Genomic DNA, 12,392 nt, shown 5'->3' on the forward strand with positions numbered 1-12,392 from the left:
CCCCTACTTCATCCCATAGTAGGTTCCATTCCTGGTCAGGGCACATGCCCAGGTTGTGGGTTCAATCCCAGTTGGGGCACCTATGGATGTTTCTCTCTCATACTGATGTTCCTCTCTCTCTCTCTCTTCCCCCCCCACCTTCTCCCTCTCCCTCCCTCTTTTTCTCTCATTACCGCTTTCCTTCTCTCCCTTCTTCCCTCCCTCTCTCCCTTCCTCCTTCCTCTCTCTTTCAAGTAAATTTTTTTAAAAAGGAGGAGAAAAGAAAACTGAAAATAAATATTACCCACTTTATCATTTGAGCTTGGTTAATCCTTGTAGAAAAAGAAGATGGGAAGATTATTTTTCCGTAGACATATCAAAGGAAGACAGTGCTGAATATACAGAAGGCAGGGGACTAATTTAGAGAGAAAAATGGAAAAGTAAATCCCCACATGTTGGTTGGTGACATAGACATTTTAGAAGAGATACCAAAAGTGAAAAGTTCTATCAAGAGCAGCAGACTAATGTTCTCGGAACAATTTGAGATTTGTTCTCGACTAAGACAAGAGTCCCTTGTTCAAAAGCATTCCTTTATCACTTGGTGAGACTGTCATTAGTCCCCTCACTCTTATTACATAGATATATGATTAGAAGCCGCAAAACACTCCCTAAGACCTATAATAGGGATTTCTGACCCAGAAATATACTGGTATTTTCATTTATTTGTTTATCTAATAATTTAAACAAAGTGATTACAGCCTACCTCCACTTAACAATGTCCCGTCTTCTATGCCACACTATATTCTTAACCTCATATGAATAAATGTCATATATTGAAATTACTCAGGCCAAGCAAATGATCTAATTTATGTTATCAATAAATATTCATAGAATGTATAAATGTATCGTTAGATGAAATAAATATTCTTCCTTCTGTTTCCTTCTTCCTGCAATTTTTGTCCAGATTTTACCATTTCTTACAAATACTTCCAATCAGGATATATGATTTTGTGTGCAGATAATTTAAGGTTTTTAGTATTCAAGCTGTTTTTCCTACTATATTATAAACTTTTGCAAGTATGGGTCTGTATCTTGTCTTTGTATCTTCCATAACACAATGCTTTATACAAAGTTGATATATAAACATAAGTATATTAAATGCATCGTATAATTTAATGATATATATTTCTGGTGGTAATTTTTGGTATAAAATATTGAAGGTGTTAGTATTAAATAAATATGAGATATTAATAACTTCTTCTCTCCACAGCTTTTTCCTGATAATACTAACATTTTATTGATTGAGTGAATATCCAGTCCAGTGTATATTTCTCATTATAGGCTTCTGTATATAAAAAGGGGCAAGTTTTAAGCAGACCTCCCTTCCCTATTTTTCTCTCCCGTTTTTCTGTTCCATTTCTTGCAGCTCTGTTTACCTTGTCACTATGACTTGTTCTTTCTACTTTTATTATTCCTGCCTCGCCCCTTCTTACAATTTTAATGCTTTTTTAGAACTTTGTTTCCTTGTCACCTGCTTTTTCTGTTTTTGTTCTTTCTGCTTGGCTTTCTCCTCCACTTGTTGCCACCTCTCCTTGCCCTCAAGGTACAGGGCAGGATTGGATAGGGAGGAGCCCAGCTGGAGTGGGGGTGGAGCCACCTGTTCACCACTTGGGTATTCAGAACCTGACGGAGAAGGATCTGGCTGCTTAAGCATAGCTGGGACTAACGTCCCTATGGCCTTCCTGCTGGAGGCTAGAATTCTGACAGACAATCTGGACTTGGTGAGATTAGCAGCTGTGGGGAAGCTCTCTCCTTTTGTGCACCCCCTTTCTTCCTCCCTGTTCTGTATTTTTCGCTCAAGTATCTCTCTCCATATTGTTTTCTTTTTTTCTATTTCTCTGTTGCTTAGTATTCTGTTTTCCTCTGTCTAGCTGTCACTCAACTCTATTTAGCATTTGTTTGCCTTTCTTTTTACCCATTTTTCCCTTATATCTGTCCTGTCTCACAATTTAACTTTTCCTACCTCTTTTCCATTTTATTCTTCCCTTTATTAATTTTCTCATTTAATTCTGTGTTTCCACTCAGTCACTTTCTGTCTACCTCTCTATTAGTTATCTCACTGTTTCCCAGAGGTGTAGCAGTAAGGGAGGAAGAAAGAAGCCGCTCTGCCTTTCCATGGTTCTATTCAGACTTTCTACTCATTCTCAGATTTATAGTGTGTTTTGATTAGGCACTGAAAAAGAGTTTGTGCTCTGCACAGATAGTTAATAAACAGTGAAACTGGAATAAGGTTGAATATTAAATGTAAAAGGTGTAGTTTTATTCTTATTTTCTCATTTTGTTTAGGTTTATTCTGCAATACAGTGGATACAATTTGTTATGGCTACTCTGAGGTACGTTTACTTAATCTCATGTGATATGACTGTTTAAACTAGTATAAGAAAAACTTGAGAATTCTGAAAGTTTCTACATTTCCCCCCCTTGGAATTTGCTTTTATTCTTAGTTAGAGAGAAGTGTTGTTCTTTACCATGTTGATATTTTCTGGTTAATAAAATGTACCAATATCAACAACAATAAGACCAAAAAATACAGATTGAGAGCTAACTTCTGAAAATCAAAGAACAACTTGGTCAATAGGATTTACTTAAAAAAAAAATCAATAGTTTTGGTAGTATATATACTAAAAACTGGAATGAAGTGGAGAAGATTAGTGTGGGCCTTGCACAAGGATGACACACAAATTCATGAAGCAGTCTATATATATGTTTAAATATGTGCAGGTAATTTTACATCAATTATATGTCAATAGAGCTGTAAAAATCAATAGCAAAAATGAAGGGACCCCAATTGTCCTGTTTTATTGATTTTTTATCTATGTTAGTGTTATAGGTTCAAGTTCACTTATTGCTTATGCTGTATTCCAGGATATACAGAAATCTCCAGAGGTGAGCAATCTCTTTTTGTGTTGGATTTGAAATTTTAGTGACTTAGCTTTTGATATAATTAAGAGAGGTGTCACCTATAAATGATGGAACAATTCTGTGAATCACTTATAAATTTGTCATGATCCATTGAGATATTTTAGACAGTGTCAATAGGTCTCCCTTTTCTTCTAGGTAATTATTTTAATTATAACTTTGAACACTGAGAAATTAACTACTAAATATGGATTTTTTTTGTATGTATTAATTATTAAGATTAAGGAAACAGTGTAGTTTGGAGCCTATGTTCACTCTAAGTTTGGTAGGGTCCTGCTTACAGGTGAGTTTTCTGATGTTAATATGTTGGTTAACTTGCTAGAGGGGCTAGGAAATAGTTCAAAGACTTTGCTATACAAAATGTACTTGTTTTGCTGTTCTGGCCTTCTATATAATTACAATTTAATGGTGAAATAGAGCAAAAATACATCCTATGTAAAACTATTCATACCAAAAAGTTCAAGGCAAGAACCTTCCTTTTATTGAGGTATAGTTGACAAATATTGTATGTATTTAAGGTGTAATAAAACAACAAACAAAAAACCTTCCTGATTCAGAGAGGACTAAGAAGAGTGATGAATTTGCTAGCTCAGAAAAGATTTTATGAGAAATGTAACAACTGTTTCTCTAATGAGGCCAAATGGCACAAAAGTAGGCAAAATGTAGTTTAGAACATATATGGGAAAACATATATGTGGAAAATGTCATTGGGTTTTATTGGGCCCACTTTAATAACAAAAATAGTTCTGTATGTGGAACACTTACTGGGTTCCAACTATGCTGAGTGCCTTATGGTCCTCATTACTTTTCTGTGAGAAGGATGGTGTAGCCCTGTTTCACAGATGAAAATATTCAGACTCAAAGTCATAAGATTTACTTGTTAAAGTTATATGGTCAGTAACAGAGCAAGAATTTTTCTAAAGTCCAACTCCTAACCACAGTCCTCCTTCAAATTAAACACAGTATTTAGTATTTATTACATTCTAGACACATGTGCTCAGTGTTTTAAATACATTTTTCATATAATCCTTAAAACAACTGTATAAGGTAGATATTATGAATCTGGTATTATAAATGAGGAAATGTAATACTAATAAGGTAGAGGGGCTTTCCTATAGTCTTATACCTAGTAAGTGTTAGAGCTAGAATTTGACTGCAGACTTGTCTTATTCAAAGCCTTCCCCCCCATAACAATTTTTACTTTTAATTAATTAATTAATTAATTAATTAAAATATATTTCTTTATTGATTTCAGAGAGGAAGGGAGAAGGAGAGAGAGATAGAAACATCAATGATGAGAGAGAATCATTGATCGGCTGCCTCCTGCACACCCCCTACTGGAGATCGAGCCCGCAACCCAGGCATGTGCCCTTGGCTGGAATCGTACCTGGGACTCTTCAGTCCGCAGGCTGACGCTCTAACCCAGCCGTGGGCAAACTACGGCCCGCGGGCCGAATCCGGCCCGTTCGGCTGTTCTATCTGGCCCGTGGAGCCGAAAGAGCGGAGGGTTCTCTTGCTCTCCTCTCCGCTCCATTACTTTGAATTTATATTAATTCACACAAACACTCCATCCATGCTTTTGTTCCGGCCCTCCGGTCCAGTTTAAGAACCCATTGTGGCCCTCGAGTCAAAAAGTTTGCCCACCCCTGCCACTGAGCCAAGCCGGCTAGGGCTACTTTTTATTTTTTGTTAATCCTCACCCGAGGATATTTTTCCATTGATTTTTTAGGAAGAGTGGCAAATAGAGGGAAAGACAGAGAGAAATATCGATTGGTTGCCTCCTGCATCGGCCCTGACCAGGGCCCAGGCTGGGGAGGAGCCTGCAATCAAGGTACATGCCCTTGATCAGAATCAAACCCAGGACCCTTTGGTCTGCAGGCCAACTCTCTGTCCACTGAGCCAAACTGTCCAGGGTCCCCCATACACTGAAATATGCTGCCTAATGAAAAGAGAATTTTTAATTTTAGACATAGAGTGTGAAAATAGAAATCTTCATACTGTATTGTCATTGCCTGACAAAGTAATCTTAGGCTACATATCTTCCTTTGATTAAGATTTTCCTAATGTTTGTTTCCTTTGCTGACATTGGAATTCAGATGTGATTAAGTTAATAAAATATGAGTTACATAGTGGAGAGAGCTTAGTAGAGATTCTCAATCTCAGCACTGTTGACCTTTTGGGCTGGATGGTAATTTGTTGGGGGGGGGTGGGGTGGTGGCTCTCCTGTGCATTAGGATGTTTAGCGGACTTTACTCAGATGCTAGTAGCAACACCTCCTACCCCACCCCTGTCCCAGTTATGACAACCAAAACTATCTTCAAATATTGCCAGATGTCTCCTGGGAGAGGCAAAATTGCTCCTGGTTGAGAACCTTTGTTCTAAGTGACCTCTGGGATGAAAGTGCATTAGAGCTTTATAAAGATGTGGGGTCTAGTCTGACTTAGGATGAGACCTTTAATTTCTCTGGCTTCAATTCTGACACCTTTCACATAACCAGAACCCAAAGGACCTTAGCAATCACTAGTTCAGTGGTTCCCACATACTCTGTTTTCTTTGCCTAGGAAAAATTCTAATTTTTTCAGATTAAACATGTAAGCCATACTTAGCTGTTTTCCTTTATTTCTTCCAGCAAAAACACATGGAAGGCATACTCTGAAAAAGACAAAGTAGTCTATTAAATTAAAAATAATTATAGTGCCCTAGCCGGTTGGCTCAGTGGATAGAGCATCGGCCTGCGGACCAAAGGGTCCCAGGTTCCATTCTGGTCAAGAGCACGTACCTTGGTTGCAGGCTCCTCCCTGGTTCTGGCCCTGGTCAAGGAGGGTGCAGAAGGCAACCAATCAATGTGTTTCTCTCACATTGATGTTCCTCTTTGTCTTTCCCTCTCCCACTCTCTCTAAAAGATTAATGGAAAAATATCCTCGGTGAGAATTAACAATGACAGCAAAATAATTATAGTAAATTGGAAAAATCCATGGGAAATCTAGATGGGACTAGCTGATTAGACAGTGAGTCAGGCAACCTGAAACAAGAAGAAAGTGTCCCAGGCCAGCCAATATTAAAAAAATACTCAGGGCAGATAGAGTTCACTGCATGGCGTGTGACTTCGTTTCCTCATAAAGATCACATATGATACTTTGGATATTCTTTATTTTACTTGAATAGAAATATTGGGAAGCAGAGTTTAGAAGAGTATTCATATGAGTTGTTTTAGGTCTTTCACCTCACCAGGATAGACCTGGACCCAGACCCCCCTAGGGAAAGTCACACAGTACTTTACCCCTACCCCATCCTCATTCTGCTTTTGCAAATGTGTGTGTGTTTGTGTATGTTTTAAAAAAGAGTCTTTGATTTTATATTTAGGACCACGTCTTATGCCTTTTAAAAAATATTTATCTTTATTGTTGAAAGTATTACAGATGTCCCCCTTTTCCCCTATTGACCCCTACCCCCACCGCTACATGCCTTATGCCTTTTCTTTGTGTTTCCTTATCAAGCACTGTATTGATTGTATTTCCCTAATACTTGATGATTTCTTTGTATTACCTTCAACATAGTATTTTACTAATAGTTAGGAAGGGTGAAATCTTTCTTGATCTCAATAATAGGTACTCAGTTAATTTTTGTTTAATTGATTGATTTTATCTCCTATTACTAGAACTAATGGCTTTCCAACCATGAGTGAAAATATATAAACCCCTTTCTTTTCCCTGACAAAAATTTTAAGTATGCTTTAGTGACTAACAGCTCCCTATATAGAAGGTTATTTTTTGAATCAATGACCATAATTATGTTCTTGTTTACAAAAGCCACTTGGCTGCCTCTCTCCTCCAGAGTTTACTTTATATTGTTTTAATTTTTTACCCATTAACAGTTAAAAACTTGTGGTAGGTCATAGGCCAGTTTCATCTATGAATGCGCTATCTGCCTGTAATTTTAGCAGGCTTACACAGAGCGTATGCTATATGTGGTGAAAATAATACTATCTGATGTTTATTAAATACAGCTTAAAATGTTATTAATTTACTTGTTTTTGTTTAAGGCAACTTGACCATTTACCGCTGTTAGCAAGTACTAGCATCTTAACTTTCTTCTAATTTGGAATATAGGCATGAGAAAAATTTTCTTTTGTACAGGTGAGATTAGTTTGTTGTTGCTTTTTAATCCTCAACCGAGGATATTTTTCCATTGATCTTTTAGAGAAAGTGGAAGAGAGAAGGAAAGACAGAGAGAAACATCAATGTGAGAGAAACACATTGATTGGTTGCCTTCTGCACTCTCCCTGACCAGGGCCCAGGCCAGGGAGGAGCCTGCAATCAAGGTACGTGCCCTTGACCGGAATCAAACCTGGGACCCTTTGGTCTACAGGCTGATGCTCTATCCACTGAGCAAAACCAGCTAGGGCGAGATTAGTTTTTATGTTAGGTAGTATCTGATGATAACTTAAATATTTTTAAATTTACGTTTTCTTGTGAGATATATCAGGCATCGATTAGAATGCATAAAACATACATGTACTGCTTAAAGAATGATTATAAACAAACACTAGGGACAAGAAATAGAAATTGCCTGTACCCCTAAGCATACCTGTTTGTGTTCTTCCCAATCACAACTTTCTCCCTCACTTCTAGAGGTAACCAGTACCCAGATTTTTGTGATAATTATTTCTTTATTTTTATGTACAATTTTACCAGTAATGTATGTATTTCTAAACAATTTAGTTTTGATTGTTTTTGCATTTGACATAGGCATTTTTTCTTTCTTTTTTTTTAAAAAATATATTTTATTGATTTTTTACAGAGAGGAACGGGGAGGGATAGAGAGTCAGAAACATCGATGGGAGAGAAATATCGATCAGCTGCCTCCTGCACACCTCCTACTGGGGATGTGCCCACAACCAAGGTACATGCCCTTGACCGGAATTGAACCTGGGACCCGTCAGTCCGCAGGCCGACGCTCTACCCACTGAGCCAAACCAGTTAGGGCAGTATTTTTTTCTATGTATTGTTTTGTGATTTGCTTTTTCTCCTTAATATTATTTGTGACAGTTAACCTTGTTGTTTTATATATCTCTGGTTCAATTCATTTTCATTAATGTTTAGCATTCTATATTATGAATATACTACAATTTGTCAATCTGTGCTGCTATTAACAATCTTGTACATGACTTGAGGTGAGCACACAAAAATTTCTCTAATGTCTTTTTCTAATAACAGAATTGTTATAGGATATGTATATTTCCTAGATAATGCTAAACTTTTCCAAATGGTTGTATGTATTTTTTTTCCTCATTGTGCTTTTAATTTTTATTTCCTTGATTATTGGTGAGGTCAGGTATATTTTCATGTGTTTATGGCCATTTGGATTTCCTCTTAAAGTACCTGTTCATATCTTTTGTCCATTTTTTTCCTGTTGGGTTTTCTTATTGCTTTGTAAGTTCTTTGTTTTTAATATTGTTTGGATATTGGTCCATTGTCAGTTATATGTGTTGCAAATATCTTCTCCCACTTTGTGGCATGTCTTTACACTTTATGGTGTATTTTAACACATGCATTTATTTTATTTTAATGTGGTCAAATTTTCCAATTACTTCATTTTGAGCTTTTTGTGTTTTGTTTAGGAAAACTTTCCATAAGCAGAAGTCAAAGACAATTCGGTCTTTTAAACTAGTTGGAACTGATTTTTGAGTGTGAGATAAAAAATAAGGTTCTAATTTTACTTTTATCCAATAGATAGCCTATTATTATCCTACTAGAGGCCCGGTGCACAAAATTCGTGCACGGGGCAGGGGGGTGTCCCTCAGCCCAGCCTGCACCCTCTCCAATATGGGACCCCTCGAGGGGTGTCTGGCTGCCCGTTTAGGCCCGATCCCACTGGGATCGGGCCTAAATGGGCAGTCGGACATCCCTCTCAGAATCCAGGACTGCTGGCTCCCAACTGCTCGCCTGCCTGCCTTCCTGATTGCCCCTAACCGCTTCTGCCTGCCAGTCTGATCACCCCCTAACCACTCCCCTGCCAGCCTGATTGATTCCTAACTGCTCCCCTGCCAGCTTGTTTGCCCCTAACTGCCCTCCCTTGCAGGCCTGGTCACTCCTAACTGCCTTCCCCTGCAGGCCCAGTCACCCCCAACTGCCCTCCCCTGCAGGCCTGGTCACCCCTAACTGCCCTCCCCTGCAGGCTTGATCACCCCCAACTGCCCTCCCTTGCAGGCCTGGTCCCTCCCAACTGCCCTCCCTTGCTGGCCATCTTGTGGTGGCCATCTTGTGTCCACATGGGGGCTTTGACCACATGGGGGCAGCCATCTTGTGTGTTGGAGTGATGGTCAATCTGCATATTACTCTCTTATTAGATAGGATAGAGGCCTGGTGCATGGGTGGGGGCCAGCTGGTTTGCCCTGAAGGGTGTCCCGGATCAGGGTGGGGTTCCCTTGGGGTGTGGGGTGGCCTGGGCGAGGGGCCTGTGATGGTTTGCAGGCCAGCCACGCCCCCTGGCAACCCAAGCGGAGGCCCTGGTATCTGGGGTTTATTTATCTTCTACAGTTGAAACTTTGTAGCCTGGAGCAGAGCCAAGTCTTCTGCTTGCTTCGTGGTGGCAGCCATTTCTGTTGGGATTCATGTATCTTCTATAATTGAAACTTTGTAGCCTTAAGTGGAGGCCTGGTCCGGCCAGGGTGTGCGGAAAGCTTGGCTTCCTCCATCGCCTGGGGCAACCCTAGCCTCCTGCTCTTTCCAGCCCTGTGGCTGCCGCCATTTCTGTTTGGGTTTATGTATCTTCTATCATTGAAACTTTGTAGCCTTGAGTGGAGGCTTAGGCCGGCAAGGGCAGGTGGAAAGCTTGGCTTCCTCCATTGCCGGGGAAACCCAAGCCTCCCTCCCGCTCTCTGTGCTGTAGCCATCTTGGTTGGGTTTATTTGCATATTCGCTCCTGATTGGCTGGTGGGCATGGCTCGTGGGTGTAGTGGAGTGATGGTTAATTTGCATATTACTCTTTTATTAGATAGGATATTGTTATAGTATCATATTTTGAGAAGACTATCTTCTTTTCCATTGAACTAAAAAGCCACCTCTAGCCAAAACCGGTTTGGCTCAGTGGATAGAGCGTTGGCCTGCGGACTCAGGGGTCCCGGGTTCGATTCCGGTCGAGGGCGTGTGCCTTGGTTGCGGGCACATCCCCAGTGTGGGGTGTGCAAGAGGCAGCTGATCGATGTTTCTCTCTCATCGATCGATGTTTCTAACTCTCTATCCCTCTTCCTCTCTGTAAAAAAATCAATAAAATATATTAAAAAAAAAAAAAAAAAAAGCCACCTCTACCATATATCAAAAGTCTGTATATATGCTTGGGTTTGTTTGGGGCTCTCTACTCTGTTTCATTGGCCTGTTTGTTCATCCCTGTGCTTAGGACTACCGTATTTGTGCTCTAGCTTTATATTAAGTTTTGATATGGGTAGAACAAGTCCTTCTATTTCTTTGAGTGTCTTGCTTGTTTTTCTTCAAGAGGTTACCTTGATATTTTGTATGTCAGTTAGATTTAGAGCCAGCTTGTTAAATTTCAAAAGAAAGTATGTTGAGATGTAATTGAGATTGCATTTAACCTATATATCAATTTAGGGAGAACTGATATTTCTATAACATTGGGTCTTATAATCCATGAGCATGGTATATTTCTTCACTATAGATCTTCCTTTGGTATCTCTCAATAAATATTTTATAATTTTCTCTATAGAAGGACCAAAACTATTTTTAGAAAAGTGGGAGTGGGGAGATAAAAAAAGAGGAGGAGAGGGAACCAAGATGGCGGCATAGGTAAACACCTGTACTTGCTGCCTCCCACAACCATATCAAAATTATAACTAAAATACATAAGAACTAACATCCAGAACCGTAGGAAACGTGGCTGAGTGGAAGAACTACAACTAGAAAAATAAAGAAGAAAGAGCATTGAGACTGGTAGGAGGTGCAGAGGCATGGAGGTGCGGAGGTGCGGAAGGGGCTGGCACCTGGGTATGCTGCTTTTTAATCGGGAGGGAGATACAAGCTCCCACATGCTCTGAGCTCCAGTGCCGGGTGAGACTTTGGGGGAACCAGACACATAGGGGAGAAACTGGACTGTCTGGCATTGGGGCAGGAATGTGGGGGCAGCTTTCTTCCAGATGGAGGTGTGTGCAGCAGCAGTCAGACCTCTCTGGTGCAGGACTGACTGGCAGCCATTGCTGTTTGCTCCACCCTGGAGACTCCCTGAGACTCCACCCCACCCAATTTACAACCCTACCCAAGCTGTGTGCAGTGGCTTTTGCATATGAATGGCCTATCCTTTCTCATCCTAAAACCTGTCAAACTGCAGCAGGGTCAGGAAGCCCCAAAGCTATCTAAAGAAGGCAAAGGCCAGCACTACAGCAGCCTGCCTTGCTTCACAGCTGGGCCTCATCTGGGCACTTCCAAACCCCATACAAAGAGGTGGAATCTGCAGATCTCTCTGTAGCTCCTGCTGGGTGGCCCCAGGCAGAGGATGACTTTGCACCTCCTTGGAGATCCAAGAGCCAAGGTACCCAGTGGTCAGTGTGAGACCATACCAGATTACAACTCTTCACATCCATAAGTGACACACTCAAGGGGCAGACTCAGTGAGCATCAAAGCCCCACTAAAGCAAGTCCTGCCCCATAAGGGTGTCTCCTGCACAGCAGCTCTTCCACTGTAGACACAACTGGTCCTCACAGCCAGTTGGCCTGGAGGTAAACAAATACAGGGAAGCAGCCAAAATCCAGAGACAAAGAAACATGTCACGAATGAAAGAAATGGAAGAAAGCAAACTACTGGATATAGCGTTCAAAACCACAGTTATAAGGTTACTCAAGAATCTTTTAGAAAGCTCTGAGAAACTTAGTGAGACCTCCAAGGAGCTTAGTGAGACCTTCAAGGACCTTAGTGAGAATGCCAAAAAAATGGAAAAGGACCAGTCAGAAATTAAGCGTACACTGACTGAAATAAAGAATAATACACAGAGATTCAACAGTAGACTAGAGGATCCCAAGAATCAAGTCAAAGATTTGAAAATCAAGGAAGCAAAAAGAGAAGAGCAAAAAGAGAAAAGAATCCAAAAATATGAAGATAGTGTAAGAAGCCTCTGGGACAACTTCAGGCATACCAACATCCAAATTATGGGGGTGCCAGAAGAAGAGAGAGAGCAAGATACTGAAAACCTATTTGAAGTAATAATGACAGAAAACTTCCCTTACCTGGTAAAAGAAATAGACTTACAAGTCCAGGAAGCTCAGAGAACCCCAAACAAGAGGAATCCAAAGAGGACCACACCAAGACACATCATAATTAAAATGCCAAGGGCAAAAGACAAAGAGAGAATATTAAAAGCATCAAGAGAAAAACAGTTAGTTACCTACAAGGGAGTACCCATACGACTGTCAGCTGATTTCTCAACA

The 12,392-nt window shown here is 40.2% G+C and overlaps 1 protein-coding gene across 1 annotated transcript in view; it reads left to right on the plus strand.

The window, feature by feature from the left end:
* Positions 1-1,659: 1,659 nt before the first annotated feature.
* TMEM116 (transmembrane protein 116) overlaps positions 1,660-12,392 on the plus strand; it is a gene marked incomplete at its 3' end in the record, with an annotated part of 38,946 nt that continues 28,213 nt past the window's right edge. The window contains exons 1-3 of the mRNA XM_080649706.1: positions 1,660-1,760; positions 2,326-2,372; positions 2,862-2,925. Of these exons, the coding sequence (XP_080505832.1) occupies positions 1,713-1,760; positions 2,326-2,372; positions 2,862-2,925 (159 nt within the window). The 5' untranslated portion in view covers positions 1,660-1,712. The remainder of the gene's footprint in view (positions 1,761-2,325; positions 2,373-2,861; positions 2,926-12,392) is intronic.

The sequence above is a fragment of the Plecotus auritus genome, assembly GCF_963455305.1.
Source record: "Plecotus auritus genome assembly, chromosome: 13".
Lineage (NCBI taxonomy): Eukaryota > Metazoa > Chordata > Mammalia > Chiroptera > Vespertilionidae > Plecotus > Plecotus auritus.